Source organism: Monodelphis domestica, chromosome 3 (assembly GCF_027887165.1).
Source record: "Monodelphis domestica isolate mMonDom1 chromosome 3, mMonDom1.pri, whole genome shotgun sequence".
NCBI lineage: Eukaryota > Metazoa > Chordata > Mammalia > Didelphimorphia > Didelphidae > Monodelphis > Monodelphis domestica.
Genome location: NC_077229.1, coordinates 124,584,218 through 124,605,074, shown reverse-complemented (window position 1 = coordinate 124,605,074; position 20,857 = coordinate 124,584,218). Strand labels below are relative to the sequence as shown.

General features: G+C 37.3%; 1 protein-coding gene across 3 annotated transcripts in view; it reads right to left on the bottom strand.

Moving 5' to 3' along the window:
* Positions 1-3,966: 3,966 nt before the first annotated feature.
* The window catches only part of TMEM71 (transmembrane protein 71), a 61,597-nt gene continuing 44,706 nt past the window's right edge, over positions 3,967-20,857 (bottom strand). For 2 of the 3 annotated variants that reach the window (XM_007488352.3, XM_007488353.3), the window contains exons 9-11: positions 14,968-15,029; positions 14,812-14,872; positions 3,967-10,209 (exon numbers count right to left, since the gene is read on the bottom strand). In XM_007488352.3, the coding sequence (XP_007488414.1) occupies position 10,209; positions 14,812-14,872; positions 14,968-15,029 (124 nt within the window). In that variant the 3' untranslated portion in view covers positions 3,967-10,208. The remainder of the gene's footprint in view (positions 10,210-14,811; positions 14,873-14,967; positions 15,030-20,857) is intronic. The other variant, XR_008917496.1, reaches the window with a different exon arrangement.

Here is a 20,857-nt window from a genome sequence, read left to right as displayed (position 1 = left end):
CATCCAATTAATCATTCAAACTAATCATTTCATTAAGGAATAACTTGAAGGAAAGAATATGTTTCATAAATAAGGATATATTTTTTCATAATATGAAGAATGGGTCAAATTAGAAATCATGAGTTTGAATCTCCTTTCTGCCATCTAACTATAGCCCCATGACACAAACAAACAAAAAAAAAACACAAAAATTTCAACACTGCTTACAAAAAAAAGTGTAAGCTCCTTACTTCACTAAGGCTGTCAAATATTTCAAAGTGAAAGTCACAAATTTATAAATATTCAACTTCTCTGTTAGTTTTGGTTTCATATAGCACATCCTCTTACTCTACTATGTTCTTTGTAATGCATTAAATGATATACTCCCTACTGCAAAATCTCCCCCCTCTTTAAGTTCCTCTTTTTCACCTTAAAAGAAGTTCTATACATCATGCATTTGTGTTTGATCTAATAAGGAGATCATATGGTCATTGCTCTAATACAAAATCTGGACTTGTATTAAAGCAATTATTCTTAGAATATGGGTAGAGGAATTTGTTTTTCAATAATACTTATATATGGTCAATTTTTTTCTCTATAATATATAAGCTCCTTGGGGAAAGGATGTTTAATTTCTGTCTTTGCTTCCCTGATTCCTAGCACAGTGTTTTTAGGTGCTTCTTAAGTGCTTATTGACTAATAGATATATTTAGTTTAGACTACTGGTGTCAAACACTAGAATTGGGACCATTAATCTATACGTAAGGATCCCTTGGACCACAGATTAATTTAGTTTTAAAATACAATATTATCTGTTTTATTTTTATGTATTTCTATCAAATATTTCCCAATTACATTTTAGTCTGGTTCAGTGGTGTGCTGCTGGTCACATATGACCAATGAGCTATGTGTTTGACATCCCTGGAGATGAGCTCTGAGATTCTTTCCTAACCTGTTTATGGCTCTGTGCTTCTGTCAAATTGCTTGATTTGCTTATCAGCACATGCCTTTAATTATAACCTTTACAGTTGTATTTCCACTGTGCACTTCAATAGTAACCCTCAGAATTATGCCCTTTCCCTTCGGATATTATTTTGCAAAGATCTAATGCAAAGAGCAATTCAGCACTGAAAATGGCAATGCTGTGATTAATACATTAGGTTTTTATTTTCCTCTCCTTTGGGTTTCTGAATCAGCTGTTTTCCTCCTCTTAGTTTTTTTTTTTAAATTTTAAAGTTACAAAAAAATTTTAAAATCTGTGCACTGTGACTGCCAAGCCTCAGGACCCACCTGCTGAGTTGGCCTTCTCCCAAGAATCCCTGGCTGTCTGTGGAACAGGTGTAGCTTGCAACTGCACCAGACTTAGCACAACCAGGGACAGATGGAATGGATGCAGGAATAGCAGTAGGGCTATTTAAAAAATACATTATCAAACCTTCATCAGTGTCTAAGATGCATCTCATTTCCTTCCTTCCTTCTAGGAGGAAAATATGACATACAATATAGCATTTGCCAAGTTGGCAGGGCAGGCTAAAAATCAGATTACTAGACCACTGGACTACATGGGCAATATGGAAGGGGAAAACCAAGCATTTATTAAGCACATACATATGCCAGGCACTGTGCTCAGTGCTTCATAAATATTATCTCATTTGATCCTCACAACAATCCTGGAGATCGGTGTTATTATTAGCTTCATTTTATAGTTGAAGAAACTGAAGTTGACAGAGAGTAAAATGACTTGTCCAGAGTCACATACCTAGAAGTTACTGGGACTAGATTTAATTTAAATCTCCAAGTGCTTTATCAACTCTTCCACCTAGGAACCAAAACTAGAATCTTGTGGTGAATCACAGAATCTCAGATTTGGAAAGGACTTGAGCCTATATATTCTCTACCTGACCAGGAATCCCCTCTGTGCTATCCCTGACACTTATTCAATCAATCAAAAATATCTATTTAATACTTATGTGTGCCAAGCACTGTGCTAAGTAAAGGGATATCATGAAAGGAAAAAGACCCACAGTCTGATCTCAAGGTGCTTATATCCTAGCGGGAGAGACAAAGTGAAAAATAATATAAAATATATACAATGTAGAAGGAAATTAATCTTAGAAAGAGAATTGCTGGGAAGAAGAGGAAAATCCCTTGAAGAAAATGGGGTTTGTATAAGGAAAGAGGGAAAAAGTAGAGATCTTAGTCCTTCAAGTAAACTATTGATGTTGACTCAGTAAAGGAGAAAGAGAAGGAAAGTTCAGACAGGTAGAAGGAAAACTGATTGAGAAGAGTGTCTTGAAAACCCTGTGAAAAGAGAATATCTAGATGAAGGGGATCAATAGTATCAGATATTCCAAAAATGGCAAGTAGGATGAGGATTAGGTAAAGGCCATCACATTTTGCAATTAAAAGATGTACCAACTTGAAAGACTGTTCATCCAACTTCATATCATGGAGTGTACAATAACATTCTTCATCCACATGGTTTTTTTCCTATGGGAAGTTAAATCATACTCTTTAATAATAATGAATTGAAATGAGAACTTTTCAGTATTTTGAGCATTGGTGAAATTGGCATAAGAGCTTCTAGAAAGAAGAACATCTAAAAGGTGGGATCACTGAAAAGGAACATTCTTTTGGGATTCTGTGCTGAATATCTTCCAAGAAAATGATACTTTTGGCAAGCATTCATCTCATTGGATTAGCAATCAAAGAATCATCGAACAAGGTTATCACTGTTATCACATTTTGAGGATTTTAAAAATAATTTTAACATATGCATTTTAGTCACCTTGTTGGATGAGTTTTAGAAGGATATTTTTCTCAATTAGATCAATTTTTTATAGCCAACCAATATAGTAAGATCTTGTATTCTCTACACAAGTTGATGGTATAAAGTTATAGTCCAAAGTGGAAGATCACTTAAGAAAGCATACTTAGTCTCTTCCTATATCCCAGCAAGGAAGGATGCCTTTGAAATATGTGTAGATTTAGTATTATGGATGAAAAAAAGGTTTTGGGCCTTCCATTAAACTGAAGTTTCAATACTTTCTGTATGAAATCTTCATTTTTCCAAAAACCCTTACCTTCCATCTTAGAACCACACTAAGTATCAGTTCCAAGGTAGAAGGGTGGAAAGGGTTAAGTGATTAGGGTTAAGTGACTTGACCAGGATCACATAGCTAAAGAAGTATTCAAGGTCATAGTTGAACCCAGGACCTCTTGTTTCCAGATATGGTCTTCTATTCACTGAGTCACATAGGTGCTCTTCATGAAGTCTTTCTTGATCTCCCACAATTATTACTATCTTCCCTCCCTATTGTTAACTGCTTTATATTTATTTTGAATGTATTCAAATAAGTCTTTATTGTCTTTCCTGTTAAAAGAAATGTGGTAAAGCACCTTGAAACAGGAATAATTTCTACAGTACTTAACAAATACTTAATAAATGTTTGTTGACTTATTAACTGCTTCTCCAATAAGGCTTGTGATTTTTGAAAGATATTTTATTTTGCCAATTTGTGATTTTTTTCCAAGTTAATGGAAGAATCATTTCCTCTTTTAAATATCTTGAGGATAGATTTCCCCAAACTCCCTGAAAATTGTACCTTTATTAACCTCAGACTTCACAATGCACATTCTTTGTTTCATTTCTAATATACATGTGGCATTGTATATTTATTTATTGGTATATGTGTCTTATTCTCCAGTTAAAAGCTGAACATTATTATGGCAAAAATATCTTCTCTAAATTTGGTTCTGCCTCCACCTCTCGGCACAGTGTATAGAGGCTGAAGGTTTGCTGAGTGAATGCCTACAACTCCTATTTGTTATCCGTGTGTTATTACTCTAGTAGAATATAAGTTTCTCAAGAACAGAAATTGTTTTCTTCTCCTTGTTATTGCTGGAAAAGACCAGAAATTAAGTATTACAACACTTTATTATGATCTTAAGCAACTCTACATAATATACTACACATCAAACTCAAACTGTCACTCCAAAATTTCTTCCACCTTTATTAATGTTCATGAATTGTTTGATACAGTTGTGTTTATTATGTATGTACTATTACATTATTCTTTTAACTTAACACTATTTCAAGTACATATTTACACATTGATATAGTACATGTATTTATAATCCAATATTGCAGTATATTATTCCAATGGCAAGATGATATGGTCAAAAATCTCTGGATTTAGACTTAGAAGAACTGGGCCAGAGCCCAGCTCCCCATTCCCTCATAAGATCATAGCACACTGTCTTTATCTCCAACCATCCCTACAGTGTCATTGTTAATACTTGTCATTACTAATACTAGTTTTTTTTGTTTGAATGGGAGAAAAAAATAGAATAACCTACCCTTTCCCCCATCTAGCTTAACAATACAGAAGCATTCTTCTCCAAACCATGGATAGAGGAAATGACTTTCTATTGTCCAATGAAATAGGATTCTTTTGATTTTATGGGGATCAGATTGGGAGAGATGGCTATCAGTTCACTTAATAGATCTTGGACTTCTCTTATCCTAAATTATCTTCTTGTTAGTCGAGTGTAAATAGGTACTTGTCTCACACTGATGGAGTAGTTTGGCAACACCACATTTAATCTCTCTGATTCCCCTCTTCTCTCCTCTTCTCTGCTCTCCTCTCCTTTCCCCTCCACTCCTTTCCTTTCCCCTCCAACTCTTTTCTTCCCTCCTTTTCCCTCCACTCTCCTCTCCTCTCCCTTCCTTTCCTCTCCTCTCCCTTTGCCAGTCTCCTCTCTTCTCCTCTAGGAATCACCTCTCTTCCAGGACTGGCAAAGTAGTGAAGGTTTGACCCTCTTCTGATATGTTTTCTTAGTCTCTGATAGGACAGTCCATGTCAATATATGATCATGTATGTTAAATGGCAATCATTTCCCCCACAAATAATTGTGTGCCACAAATTTCTGGGATTATTGTTAAAGATTCTGTGTTTATTATACAGAAGTCTTTATTGATAAATTTGTATGTTTTTCAGCTGATGTTCTATGTGCTTAGTAGTTCATTTTATGCTATTTTGGTACATTCATTACTGAGGTAGGAATTCCTCTATAGCCTTTATTCAGTTCATCTTGCCCCCTTAAATAAATATCTCTTACTGAGTAACACTGTTCAGTCATTTTGCATGGTTCAGCTAAAGGTGATGCAGTAGATAGAATACTGTACTTGGAGTCAGGAAGATGTTAGTTCAAATCCTGTCTCAGGCACTTAGTAGTTATGAGACCCTGGGGAAATTGCTTTGCTTCAGGTTCTAAATTTGTAAAATGAGGATAAAAATGGTATCTACTTCACAAAGTTGTCCTGAGGATCAAAAGAAATAACATATAAAAAGTGTAGTGCAAACCTCAAAATGCTTATAAAATGCTAATCAGTTATTATTTAACCTTGGAATTCCTGCACCTCAACAGGGTGTAATAATCTCAAATTGAATAAAATCTGAGATTTTTCTCTTCTTTTAGTAGCCCCGCTAACAATTTCTTACTGTGTATCTTAATAGAGGCAAATAATTCACCACTCTGTGGCTGAGTTTCTTCATCTGAAAAATATGGTTAGATTGGCTAGACTCACCTTAGGTGATGAGTAAGAGAAAGGCTCTTTGTAACAAGTAAAGCACCCTAGGAATAACATCCTCCCATTTACAGAAGGAGGTTCAGTGATCTCAAAATCCATTCTCTATTTTTTTCTGGTTCCACAGTCTTCTGGTAATAGTTCAATGGATCATTATCATTTGCATAAACAACAAATGCTTCCTGGGTAAACTCATGAATTCATTTACCCAGGCTCTTTGCAATCATGTTCACATAGGATTAGCAGACTCTTTTTTTCCTTAGAAGGGCAATGGGAGACTTCAGTCTAATCCTTGACCAAATTGTCACTGGTTCCAAATGCATAGGATGCTGTTTGTATTAAGGAGTCTGGCCTTACTGTGTAAAAAGAAGATACAACCCTTTCTAGTGCTGGCTTCAGCTGAAGTAACTAACATTCCCCAAAGTGAAGCCAGGGAAAATGTGGCTGTTTTCTTGTATCGGCATCAAAAGATTGAGAAAATGTCCTCCAGGCATCCACAAATAACAGCTGTTCAAAGCATGTGCATTGTCTCTATTGTAGGGGCTCCCTGTGGAATTTTAAGCAAAGCAGGAAAACACCATAATTATTACTCGGTCCACCTTCAGCTTGATGTTGAAACTTATGTAGAAACTGCCAATAAAAGATCATTTATTCTCCCCACTGAACCCTGCCCTGGGTAAACTTGAACCAGACTAGAAGAACAAAACCAGTCCTGTGCCCACCTGCCATCCAGGCTGCTCACCTTCTGGCCCTTTGTGAATTGGGAAGTGGAGCCAGCCAAGAGGAGATGGGAAAGGATAGAAACCAAATTCTGGAGAGGCCACATGAGGACAAAGTCACATGGCAGCTGTTGCCAGCCAACTTTAGAAGTGCCAATACTGCAGCGAGGAAAATTGACTTTGCCTGTCCAGTGGCAGGGCCTGCCCCCAGGCAGGGAAAAGAGAGAGCATTCAGACTGTATATCTATTCCCAAAAGCAAAGGGTTGCTTAGTGGGGAAGGAAGAGAGGAGGGGCAAGGAGCAATGACATTTATTAAAACACAAGAGTTTAATGGGGGGCAACATGGACTGCTTTTCCTGCCCATTTTAGGTTGAGGAGGTTCAGTATGTAGCATGCCAATGAGTTGGAGAGGTTCTTATTTCACACTTGAACAAACCAAGGAGAAAACAAATAGACCCACAATTGGGTCCAGGGGGATAATTACAGAGAACTAGAGAATAGCCCTGTCTAGATAAACCAAAGGAGTCATCAGAGAAGGGTCTAGAAAGGCAGATGCACTTATGGGTAATCTCTCACTTTCTTATACATGATCGATTTCTCATAAATTTCATCCACTTGTATCTCTCTTGTTTATCCTTCCTTGATCCCCATTCCTGGATCCCTTCTACCCCAGGCATAGGATCCTAGAACTTGAAGAAAATTTAGAGATCATTTAGTCTAGGGATTATTAACCTGAAGCCTGTGTCAAGATTTCACAGGGTCCAAAAACTTGGATGGGAAAAAATAATTACATCTTGATAATTAAAAAAACCTACACTATTATCTTATACATTTTATTTTATGAATTAAAAGACATTATCTGAAAGGGAGATCCCTGGGCTTCACTAACCCCTTAAAGGTATGGCACTGAAATGGTTGAGAATTTCTTACTAATGTAAAATCCTCATTTTAAAGAGGAAGAACTGATGCACAGAGGCAATTGCATTTCCCAGAGTCAAAAAGGTAGTATTCAATACAGTCAGGATTTAAGCCCCTGGTCTTCTTACTTCAAAATTATCACCCTTTCCACTGTATGCATATTTGGTAGTGACTGTGTGTGAGAAATAGTGCAGTGATGACCTCATTCTTGAAAGAAGCTGTAGGAAAAGTAGATGGAACACATGAATTTACTGTAAAAAAAAAAAAAGGCAGACCTTCAGAGGGTACAGTGAGTATGCCCAAAGTGGTCTTTCAGTAAGGACTGTACCCTTCTCTATATCTGGCTCTTCGTCTTTAGTTCATGTCAGGGTTGGGTTCTTGTATTCCTGAGCACCTAAAAGGCATATTGACCTTAGCATACTAACCTGGCACACATTCTCATTTGGGGTCCTTGTGGCATGGCAAATCAGATCCGACTCCCTTTGGTTGCTCTTTCTCCATCTTCCCATCCCCTGCCATTCCTGAAATATCCATTAAAGCTTTGGCCCTGGATGTTTACCTTTGTATAACCTGTCCAAGGTAGGATGAGAATGCCTCAGCAAAAGTTACTGAGACCCCTAAAATAAAAGACTTAGAAATTGGTTGATAATAGCAGCATAGTTCTAGAGATGAAAGAAATTTCATAAACCATCTAGTCCAACACACTCATTTTTACAGATGAGGAAACTGAAGCCCAGGAAACTTAAAAGATTTGCCTAAGGTTACACAAGTAGTATCAGACATGAAACTTGAACCCAGATATTGAACCCAGATATTGAACCAGATAATCCAGAAGTTCCAGTGTGCCACACTGAGGGCTAAACATTTCAACATCTTATCCTGAAATATATGAGCATTTAGAATAAAAAGGGATCATATAAAACCATTGTACAAATGCATATATACATTGACCACACACGATTTCGATAAGAATGCTTTTGTGTAATCTCTTGAAAGCCAAAGATCTACAGAGCAATTCAGTTATTTACTTGGAGAATCAGCCATCTATTAACTCCTCCAATCTCAAATTCTCTCCTTCCCTTTATTCCTATCCTCCTGGAGTTATTTAAAAACCTCCTAATCCTTTTCTTCACTTTTATATTCTCTTTGCTCCAAGTTGTCAACTCTTTATAAATCTGTCCCTTTTTACTCAAAGATGCCTGGGTCATTCTCTTACCCAAAATGTTTAAATGACTTCCCATTACTTACCTAGTAAAATTTAAACTGCTTAACTTTATATTCAGTTCTGTTTCACACTATTTTGTTCTAGATGTGCTATGTTTCAGTTAAACTAGACTACTTATCATCCTCCATTCATAATAAGTGGACCTCTGTTCATGTTTATCCTATACTAAGAATTCCATCCCCCTCCATCCCAACTCTACTTATTGACATTCTCAGCTCAGATACCATGAAGTTCATGAAGCCTATTCTGATGTTGCTAGCCAGTGCTAACCCTTGTCCCTATCAGTCCTCACACAGGAGTTAGCTTTGTGTACTTATTTCTTCGCATCATAGTAATTTGTATATAATACTTCCTCTGGGCTACTCTCCCCAGTTTAGGACTCACAAATATACAGATGGACCACAAAGTGGAAGACTTCTCAGGTTTCAAGAGTATATCCTGTGGGATGATTCTTCCTAAATTATGGCTCATGAGTCCCTACCAGTGATTCCCATTAACACTCAGCCAGGAGATACATTTAACTCTTAGCAAAGACATTTATGTGCTAAGATTACAAAGTAAAAACAGTAAATATAAAACATTTTCCTCTATTCCTGGGGCACACTCTCCCCATGGCAATGTTCATGGCAAGTGTGCTAAAACTTTAAGCACAGAGGTATTGAGACACATATAAAAAATATACATGTAGCAAAGGTGATCCACAACTCCTGATTTTGTAGAGGCTGGGAGTCCTCTCTTCATCATGTCCTCTTGCAGATCCCATTGGGTATAGTTTCTCTATAGGACAGTTTGCTTAGTTGGGTTAAAAGAGTCTATTGCTCATCTTTGCAGTCATTCCCCAAAGTTGTTTTCCTTCCTTAGTTGATTGCCTTGGTGTATCTGCTTCAGTCTGGAAAGTATTCCTGCTCTCTTGAACCATCCATTTTTGAACTGGTAGAGTGTCTCCCACCCTGCTTCTATATACCCTAATCAGTGACAGGGAGTAGAAAGAAATCCCTTCTGCCCATCCACCCTGCAAGAATTATCACAAAGTGCTCCCAAATCTACACTCCTTCCAACTGTTCACTGAGCTTAGTTATTTAAAGCTCTGCAAAGATGCTATCTAATTTTTGCTCTTTCAATGAGGTTGCTCTGGCTTAATTCCATCAGAGAAAAGTTTTCACATCATAAAGGAATTGGAACATAGACAGGACAAGGATACATAGTCCATATAGTTATTTTAAGAACTTGTAACAACTTGTCACTTTGTGAGGAAGGGACAGGGACTAATCAAAACCTAACTCCCCCATGTGCGTATATGTTGCAGTCCTCTACTAGACTGTGAACCCCATAGGGGCAAGACCATGTTTAATTTAACATTTGAATGACTTCTAATACCTAGCATATTGCTTTGCACATAGTAGTTACTTTTAAATATTGCTGAAGTTGAAGTTCACAGAAGGCACTTTAAATCCCAAACTGTCTTCTTATTGCCTTTTCTGGGTACAACATATTTCCTATTTATGAACCCCTTTCTTTTCACTACACTCAATGTGTATGTTAAAAAAAAGATTAAAAAAATTACATTTTGTCCTATACTAATTCTTAGGAAAATGAACTACTGATTTTTAAAAATCATATAGCCAAATATAAGTGAATTAAGGGACTATCCATGCTGGTATTTCACTCTATTAGTGTGGGAAAATAAGAATTAATTGTAATTCTGCCCATTTCTTAAGGTTCAGATCCCAGAAAGCCACTCTGGAAGTGTCAGAATTATTTTCATTCTTTGGCAAATCTAGATTAGAGAAGGAAAGAAAAGTGAAATCCACAATTAATCCCTCTTCACCAGAAATACAATACCTACTCTGAAGATTAAAAATAATTTATACTAAAGTGCATTCACTCACTTCAAGTCAACTAGGAATGAAATAATAGATTGCAAAAGACTGAATATAATTGTGCTTATAGAAGATGTTTCCCTCTAAATTAAACCTCCCTCCTTTCTGATCTTAACTTTACCAGTTGACTACTAGCCCATGACATCAACTTCATGAAGTCTTCCCTAATCGCCCTTGGGTCTGCCTTTAAAGGTAGTGCTCAAAAGACAGGGAGCATAACAAAGAATAAAATCCTCAGTTTAGAGCTGAAAGAGATCTCAAAGATCACCTAGTCCAACCCCTTCCTTTTACAAGAAAGGAAACTGAGATCCACAAAGGTTGCTACTTGTTCAAAGTCACACAGAAACTGTTTAGTATTGGATATAGGACTCAGAGTTGGGAAAACTTGGTTTTAAATTCCACCTTTTACACTTCTTTCTCATGTGATTGTAAGCATAATTTGACCGAAGTCTTCATGTCCTCATCTATAAATTGAAGAAGAAGGCAGTTGGGTGGCAAAGAGGAGAGAATCCTGACCTTGGAGTCAGGAGGTTTTGAATTCAAATGTCATGTAAGACACTGCCACCTCCTAACTGTGTGACCCTGGGCAAGTTACTTGCCTCAGTTTCCTTATTTGTTAAATTAACTTGAGAAAGTAATGACAAACTACTCCAGTATTTTTTGCCAAGAAAATTACAAAAAAAGAGGTCACGAAGATAATAGCATTTACATTTGACAAGATTGTTTTGAGGATCAAATGTAGAGAGCTGTGTAAACTCTAACATTGGCAGATTGAATACAAATCCTCTACCTCTAAATCTAGGGCTCTCTCTCTGTGCCAAAACCTATTCAATTACTTTGGAACACCTTCATCCTTCTCCTTGACCCTTCCCTCTCCAACCAAGGCCTTTATTGTGTAAATACTCATTGAATGAACAACAGATCCAATGGGTTCCTAGTGACATACACTCCTACAAGTGAAGAAGCCAAAGCGATCCTTTTGACCCATCTATATTCCTTCCTTGACTATTTTAATTTCCACAGCAGGAGTCATTTAACACTTATAAACAGGTTCAACCAAACCCAAGATTCTGGGACAAATATTACCTATAGGTGAGGGAGATGAAAGGACTCCTGAATCAATAATCCGGTAGATCAGCATTATAAGTCTTACTCTGGGTCAAGTTCTGGCTTTGTAGCTTGACTTCAGTAACTAAATTCTTGCTTTGTTCCTTGTGATTAAGTGTCCATCTTAGTTCAAAGAACAGGCTTTCCATCTTGCCTAACCCCATGCCTGTGTTCCTTGTTTAGTTCATGTGTTACCACAAGAAAGAACACAGAGCAATTGAATCATGGAACAGTTAAGAAGCAGCTGCTGCTAATGGCCTTAAACATGGCATTGGCATTGCTTCTCCCTCTGACCTGTCTTGCCTGTATCTTTTAAGGAGATGTAGTTCAGATATTCTGGCTCTGCAGATGAGCAATTGGGAAGGAGAGAAAGTCAATTAAGACCTCTGGAGGTAAAATAATATAAGTGAAGACTGGTTACCTGAGCAGTTCTGCAGTTTGGTTTAATGGCTTATACTTTATTTCTGAGTTTCTGTTCCCCTGTTTTGTGTGTCTCTGGGGAAGATATGCTCATTGGACTGTCCCTAAACCAGCTAGAGATCTTAGGCAGAATAGATAAGAGTAATGACCCTGTATGTGGCATCTGTGTCCTTAATAACTACGTCATAGCCTTCCTCTATTTTCTTTGGCATGCCTGAATCTTTGTTTCAAAAACAAAGGGATTCTTTTGGTTCAACACCATTCCTGGTACTTCAGTATCTCTGAGACTGACATCATGCCTTGTCTCCCTTCTATCTCACTCTTCCAAGGAATGGAGTCCTGCCTCCTGATCACCAGTTTCCATGGTTAGGTCTCAAATTATCCATTGCCAGACTTCTTTAATGCAAACCACCTGCCTCCCTGGAGCTCTGCCTATGCCTACAGCCAAATCATCTGATGTTATTTGCTAATGGGACTTTTCCTATTATTGAACATCCCTGATTCCACCTGCTTGCTTTTGGACTCCTTCCTATTGCTGATTGCTGGGATTTTCCCAATCTAATGGGTTTGCCTAACTTTAAAGTTTTAGTTAGTTACTGAATAAATTGATAAATGAACTAATAGAATCTGGCTCATCCAACTAATAACTTGGGCTCTGATGATGACACCCTACTCTTGGCTCTTAGCATGGACAATACCCTGTTGGACAAGTTAATTAAATAGTTATCAAAGCCAAGAATACTGTCTCAATTTGTTAAACACCCACACTTAACCATGAATGGGTCTCTAGGATAATTTTCTTTTATAATATCAATAGAGGCATGTACCAGGACCTCTCAAAAGGTATCTTCTCACAACCTCCCTTCTAAAATTTCTTTTTAAGTGTTGTCTTCCCCCATTAGAATATAAGCTCCTAAATATTTGGCAGGGATTGTATTTCTTTGTACTTTTATTTGTATTCAGCACTTGGCATAGTACTTGGCACATAGTAAGTGCTTAATAAATGCTTATTTCCAGCTGTCATCTACCACCTCCATGCTATTATAATACTACTGATATTTTCCATCCTGATCTCTACCTCTTAGTTTCTTTGGCTCCCAACCCATGGGGTAGCTAGGGGGTTCAGTGAATAGATCATCAAGCCTGGGGTTGAGAAGATCTGGGTTCATATCTGGTCTCATATACTTCCTAGCTCTGTGACCCTGGGCAAGTCACTTAATCCCAGTTGCTAGTCTTACTACTCTTCTGTCTTAGAACAGATATTTAGTATTGATCCTAGGTCAGAAGATAAGGGTTTTTTAAGGAAAAAAAAAAGCCCAAGATCTACCTTCTGCATGAGGCCTTTCTTAGTTCCCTTTACTGTTAGAGCCTTCCCATCTGAGATTTCTGTTTATTTTGTATAAATCTTATACAGACCTAGTAATTTGCAAGTCTCCCCCATTAAAAATGTACTCCTTAATGGCAAGGATTGCTATCGCTGTCTTTCTTTGTATCCCCAGTGCTTTATTATAGTGCCTGGAATAAAATACACACTTAATAGACTGATTTGCCCATAGTTAATATGAATATTAAAGGTGGGGGCAGCCAAGAGGCTCAGTGGATAGAGAGAGCCAGGCCTAGAGATGGAAGCTTCTATGTTCAAATCTGTCCTCAGACAATTCCTAGTACGATCCTGGGCAAATCACTTAACCCCCATTGCTTAGCCCTTAACACAATTCTGCATTGGAACCACTACACTGTATTGATTCTAAGATGGAAGGTAAGGGCTTTAAGAAAAAAATATATTAGAGACAGAGTTTGGACACAGGTCTTCTTGACCATTACTGACTAAATTTGATGTTTTAAAAATCACTAAATTTGTTCAGATAAAGATCAACATTTGATGTTCAGGTTTACACTATATAGAATAATGCATCTCTTAGGATGTGACAACCTGTTTGAAATTCCATAAATGTCTCCAGAATTCTCTTCTTATCCTAATATTCAAGGACTAATAATGTCATGAGATATGTCATCTACTGCAGAGAGCACTGGACTGAAGAATTAAAATATTTCAGCTGGAATCTGGCCTCTTGATATTTATTATATGAACTAGGACAAGTCACACAACTTCCCTGTACCTCAGTGTCCTTATCTATACAATGTGGGGGTTGGATTTAATGGCTTCTAAAGTCAGTTTCAGCTCTAATCCCATGACTTTATGATCCCACACTAGGTTGTCTTTTGGAGTTGCTATGGTCAAAAAAATTCAGCACCCTGTGGCCAACTGGATGTTGAGCCTCATTGAACTTGGGCTGGTCCTTGAAAAATAAACAGTCTATAACCAGGCCCAAGCTATAAACTTTTCCATCCTGACAGGGACTGCCAGAACCTGTGGTCTACTGGCACAGCCTTTGAAAACCATGAATGTCAGCAGTAAAAGAAATATTAAATGAATCTAAAACGCCAGAGGAAAAAAACATCACTTGTAATCAGAATTATTTCACTACATTAGACAAATGGCAATATGCCTGTTGTTTGATCAGCTCTCAACCCAGATCTTATTACTTGATATATTGGTGAAAACAACCCACAGGATCACAGTTTTTATGGCATCAATGAAGCAATGAGCATTTCTTACTGTGTTGGAAGCAGTCAGCTCAGTGCTAGGGATACAAAGAAGATGCAGTAGCAGGCCCTGCCCTCAAGTACCTAAACTAAACATTTTCAGCCCCTTGGTCAGATGCCAAGCCTTTCTGTCTTTGGGCAATGTGTCTGTCTTTGAATAAAAAGTTTTGATATAAGATTTAGGAAGCAGACTTATAGCTTAGAGGATAATAATGGCCAACCCAGTGATTCAGGAGAGAACTTAAACCATGTCTCTTCGTGGCTACTTATGATTCAGTCTAAATAAGTCTAAAATTTGCCCCCCAGCTATTAAATTTAGGTGAACTCATTCTGAAAGATGATGAAGAAATTCATGCACCACTTACCATTCTGGGTCAGTAGTTTTGAAAAATCTGACAGGGCTGGGAAGCAATGACTTGATAAGATCTTGGATGATAAAAAGAAATTATTTTAAAAGTTTCATTGCAACAAAATCTGATTATATCAAGATTAAGCCATCTCTTAAGAACATAGATACTTACAAATTATGATGAACATCAATGAAAATGTCAAAATGGCAGTGATTAATCCTCCTGGAGAGCATCTTTAAAAAAAACAATAATATTTCTCATATTTTGCAAGATAATGGATGATTTCCATTAGACACAAATATTCCTTTAGCACTTGTTTATCAACTACAAAAGAGATGACTTATTATGAAATGATTAACAAATCATTAATTTAAAGCTTCTAAAAATAGTCGCAATTAAATTGTTCTAATTTCATATAACTAGGTGTCAAGCCAACCTGAATTCATAAGCTAATTGGTATACTGGAAAGAGTGCCAGGCTTAGAGTTAGGTAGATCTGAGTTCTAAACTGACCTCAGATATTTACTAGCTGAGCAATTCTGGGCAAGTCACTCTTTCAATCTCAGTTTCCTCTTCTATTACATTTTGAGGTTTGTCTAGATTATTTTTAAATTCTCAATCTCTAACCCTATGAAAAGACTAACTTGGTTGGTTGGCTGTTGGCCTTTGTACTCAAAGAGGCCCAAAATGACAACAGTAAAGTGTTTGGACTCTCCAATAAATGAGGTTTAAGTGAGGCAGAGTAGTATAAAGTTGTCAGCCTCACTCTCTCTTCCAGAATTATCAAAATCCAATTGCAAAACAAAAGTCAAGATTACTAAAAAAATTAATCTTTAGAATATATCAAGACACAGATAGTTAATGCAATGGATACAATACTGAACCAGGACTCAAGAAGACCTGAGTTCAAACTCTACCTAAGACATTTGCTAGCTATGTGACTCTGGACAAGTCACTTAACCTCTATCTGCCTCAGATTTCTAATCTCTTAAGTGGGAGTGAAAATAGCACCTATGTCCTAGGGTTGTTGTAGGGATAAAATGAACTTATATTCGTAAAGTATTTTGCAAACCTTAAAGCCCTTTTAATATGCTAAAGTTATTATAATAACATCAAATGCACAAAAATACATATAATATAGAAAGTAGCTAAAGAAATGCATTGTGGCTAAATAATGGTTCCCTAAGGACTGACTTAATGAAAATAATCATGTAATTATTGGCATATCAAATAGTTTTCTTGAACTTCTGTATTCAAAACTTTGTGCTTTCTTAATCTAGCTGGTAAATGATTCCTTTTGAAATCTTCTTTTCACTATTAATTTACTTAATATATCATAAACTAATTCAAAACTTAAGACCTTGTGGGTCAATGTAATAAAGTTAAGATGTTGAAATACATTGATTTAGATATATAATTTAGAAGTAACTCTATTGAGATCATTTAGTCCAGAGGTGTTAAATATATGCTCCACAAGCCACATGCACCTCATTATGCTCCTGAATGCAACCCAATCTAGATTAAAATGTAACTGAGAAATAGTTAATGAAAAAAATAAAAAATACAATAAGACATATATTACATTTTAAAACTATATTTACATACAGTCTATAGGGATCCTTATGTTCCATTTAGTGGCCTCTGTTTCTATGTAGGTTTGACATCACTGTGATCTGGTCCAACACCCTCATTTTATGGTGGAGGGAACTGATGTTGAAACAGATGAAATGAGTGGCTCAAATCCCTTAGACAACAAGAGGCAGAATTGCTTGATCTTAATCTATTCTGTTATCCCCATTTTGTATATATGAAAACTGTGACTGAATGGTTAAGTGACTTAACCAGTGTATGTGTCTGAGGCGGTATTTGAACTCATATTGACTCTCAGTCTATACATGACAACACACTGTCTTTCAGGGGTAGCTCATAAAAGTGTTTGGAATATTAAATATTCATTCATTTGACAAGCATTTATTGAGAAACTACCATTTATAATATGGAAAGTATTAAGGAAGCACTAAGACAGACATGGTCCCTGCCTATCTCTACACCATCCAAAAGTTAATATATGGTTGCATGTCAAAATAATTAATGAAGATAATAAATAAAATAGGAATTCAGAAATAAAATCAACACAGTCAAGATGAGTCCAAAAAGATTTATCAGGGAAGAGATATTTGAGCTTTATCCTGAAGAATAGGATTTAGAAAACCAGGAAAAAAGAGGAATGAATGGCATTCTAAATAGATATAAGAGCATAAAAAAAGCCTTAGAAATGAAAATGACTATTTAAAGACTAGAGAAGACTGGCCTCACTGGATTATAGGATTTATGCTAGCATTATAGAATGTAAAATAAACTAGAAAAGATATATTCAGATTTTATAAGGTCTTGAAGGTTAGGGCTTTCCTCATAGCTTGGGTTCTTTATTGGTGGAGGACAGTGAGAACTCACCATGGTTCTGACTGATCCCTAACTTCCAAATGTCTAAGAGATGACTGTTGTTACAAAAGTAGTCAGCACTACAGTTGAGAGGGATGAACTCGAGATCAATGAGCTGAGTCAGCCATGAATCATCCATAGGTCAACTAATGCCCTATCAAGCCCTGATTCCTTCCAACCCCCAGTGGTACCTACACCAGAGTCCCACAAATGAATATGCAGAGTTGGACAAGGAAGAGCAATGGACACATGGTACCAGTAGTTGATAAGAACCCAACAAAGCTACCATCAGAGACTATACCCGGCTTTTAGGTATAGTTGGTAACATGGTATGGACTGCTTTTATTCTTCTTCCTGTTCAAATACTCAGTTCAAAGACAGGCTTAGCTTTCTTCACCCCTAACTGGAATAGATGGTAAAATCAAAAGGCTAGATCACATTGTGAACCCACAAAACAAGCTGAAAAATATATGAGAATTATTCTGTGCCTTCTTTAATGACAAAGGTTGGCAGGATTAGTTAATAAGTGCTAGGCCAGGTGAACATGAATGAATGAACAAATGAAAAAGAAAAAAGACTTGTTAAATACTAAGCAAAGTGCCAAGTGGCTACCCATAGGAAAACTAAAGTATAGTTTATCCTTAAAGAAGTTGTATTACAGTAAAGGAATCAATACACAAAAGAGAGTAGTGGTCAGTGGAAGCCCTTGGGACTGTAGAAAGTTATAGAGATGGTTGGTGGGAAAATTGTAGATAAGGCTGATACATTTCATTCAGGAGCATTGCCAGAATTGATTTGATTGTGGTTTATAGTTCCAAAACTGTGGATAAGGGGAAGGAAGCACAGGATAAGAACACAGCAGCAAAGTGTTTGTCAAGGAGGAGATAAGTCAGGGAGCAGGAAAGGAAGCAAGGCATGCTGGCTGGGACTTTTCAGAAACAATGATCAATGAAAGGTAGACAGTAATCCACCTGTCAAAGCAGAATCTTCAGAGCAAAGCTGTTGGTCAAAGAGAAAATAGAAATAAAGTAGGTAACAAAAACAGTATATCCTACATAGTCATCCAGTGGTTGGAATATATGTCTTATTTCTCTGATGGAAAGGTAATTTTGAGTCTGAAATTTTATGTATTAGCCTAATTATCTAATTGTATCTGTTATGCAAATGTGCATTTAATTGCACAGATCTGGCTGTGCAGGGGAAACTGAAAGGGTTGTTATTAACCTAAGTATATCATGTGTGGCTACTCCCTACACCTAGGGAATCTATGATGTGACAGACTCAAAAAAGGACCACCATAGTGCCTAATATTGGGTTGGAAGTAGGGTAGCACAGTGATATCTTTCTTCTTTTATCACATGGAGGGAGAGCAGGCACTTCAATTCAAGTACTTCACTGGGTATTACCAGCAGACTCAGACTTGACTATCTCCTAACAGTGAACCCTATAAGGGCACTGCAGATGAAGGCCAGAGAAGATCCTTTTGCATTCCCTCCTTTCAAATTGTTGGGAAATCACTTACTACCACAGTTGTCAAAATATCTAAGTCCAGCAGGTGCTTTATTTCAAGCACCTTACTGGAGATGTACCAGGAGACCAAGGCTTGCCTCTACATAGATACAGTGAACCCTGGGAAAGGCATTTCAGGTGTAAGCCACAGGAGATGGCCCTTTTTGCTTCCCTACTTTCAAATTGCTTAAAGAACAGTTATTATTGAAGAAGCCAGCACCATTGTGTGTCCATTATGCATGGATAAGAAAGGGTCTAGTGGGATATTTAAGCTGGAGAACTAGGTGCTAGTAATGCCAAGAGATTTAACTAGACAGGCCAGTGTTCATGGCTGTGTGAGAGGAGGAAATCAAGAGACTGTTTTGGTCATGCAAAGAACCTGGAATGGATGCAAAGATCACAGCTGCAGCAGCGGGGGATGGGCAAAGTGATCTGGAATTCTGAGAGAGGGAGAGAGTTGGAGCCTGGGTCTTTGGCTTTCAGATAGATAGGGAGAAGGTACAGTCTTTGACTGGGTCCAGACCCCAAGAAATCTCTCTTTTCACTGACTCCTGGAACCTATCCCGCCAAACCCTCCAACAAGTGGACAGAGATTGGGAAAGAAGAAAAATCCAGAGGAAGAAATTACCATCTCCTCTCCTGAACTGAGGCTTCTGCTTGCAGGGCTAAAAGTCAGGGTCCATCATCACCTTGAACCCCTCAGGGGCTTGAGGCTTTTAAACTCATCACCTCAACTTTGGGAGAAAGGGGTTTAAATAGTTAGGGACCCCTCCTTCCTCTTTCCTTTACCTTTACCCATCCCCTTTTCTGCACCACCTTATTTTATTACCTCAGTAGAATAAACGTGTGATATTATTAGCTGGCTGAATACTGAGTGAGAGACATCTTAAACTGAGTTAGGAGTGAAGTGACCTCTCTTCACTTAAGAAAAGGGACTTGCTGAACAGCAACAAAGTGACAGAGGGTAATAATCTGGCAGGGTAGGTGAGGGGCCCTAGTTAAGAAAGGTTAAAGGAGAAAACAAAACAGACTCGCCTTCCTTTTCTTTCTGGGTCAACTTTAACAACAGAGATACTGCCTTTGCCTTGTCTCGAGGGGGAGAGCACTCTATTCTCCCTCTATGATTCTTTACCAACTGAAAAATATCCTCTGTTACATGTATTTAAGGAGTATGCATCCTTCACAGTATATAAGTAGGACACAATTAAGAGATAGGCACTGCTATATCATCTATGTTTCCCAAAGAAGTAGGAGCATGTAGGTGGTATAGTGGATAATATGCTGTTCACATTAATGAATATAAGTTCAAATTCACCCTCAGATACTAACTCAAGGAAAGTCATTTAACTTCTTCCATCTTTCTCAGTTTCCTCAACTATAAAATGGGGCTACTAATGACACTTATTTTAAACGTTGTCAGTTATCAAATGAGATAATATTTGTAAAGCATTTAATAGAGTGCCTGATAACTTAATGGGTACCATATAATTGTTTATTTCCTTTCCTTTCCAAGGGAGACTTTCCTGAATTGGCTATGTTTTATGCCTCTTCCATGAAATTGAAAGGAAGTAGATAAGGGAGAAAGATAATGTGTGTTTTTCTGGACAAATGGTGCCTTGTGAGTGTGCTAAATATCATGCTTGTGTGGGTTAGTGGGTAAAGGATTAGTGCTCTAGTAAAGGTCAAGTACAATGAGAAGGCCTTTAAGAAGCAGCTTCAGCTTTAATTTGGATTTGCCTATTCCAACACTCCATATTATCAACTAGAATATGTTTTGTTGCCCTAGAGGGACTATAATCATGGTGGACTTTACTCTAAGGATAAACATGTAAATGATCTTATCATTGAATTATATACATTTTTCCTGGCTTGGCTAAAATTCCACCTTCTTTATATATATAGATATAGATATATAGATATATAGATATAGATATAGATATAGATATAGATAGATATAGATATAGATATATATCATCTGTGTTGTTGCTGTTCAGTCATTTCAGTCATATCTGACTCACTGTGACTCCATTTAGGTTTTTCTTGGCAAAGACACTGGAGGGGTTTGCCATTTCATTCTCCAACTCATTTTACAGATGAGAAAACTGAGGCCA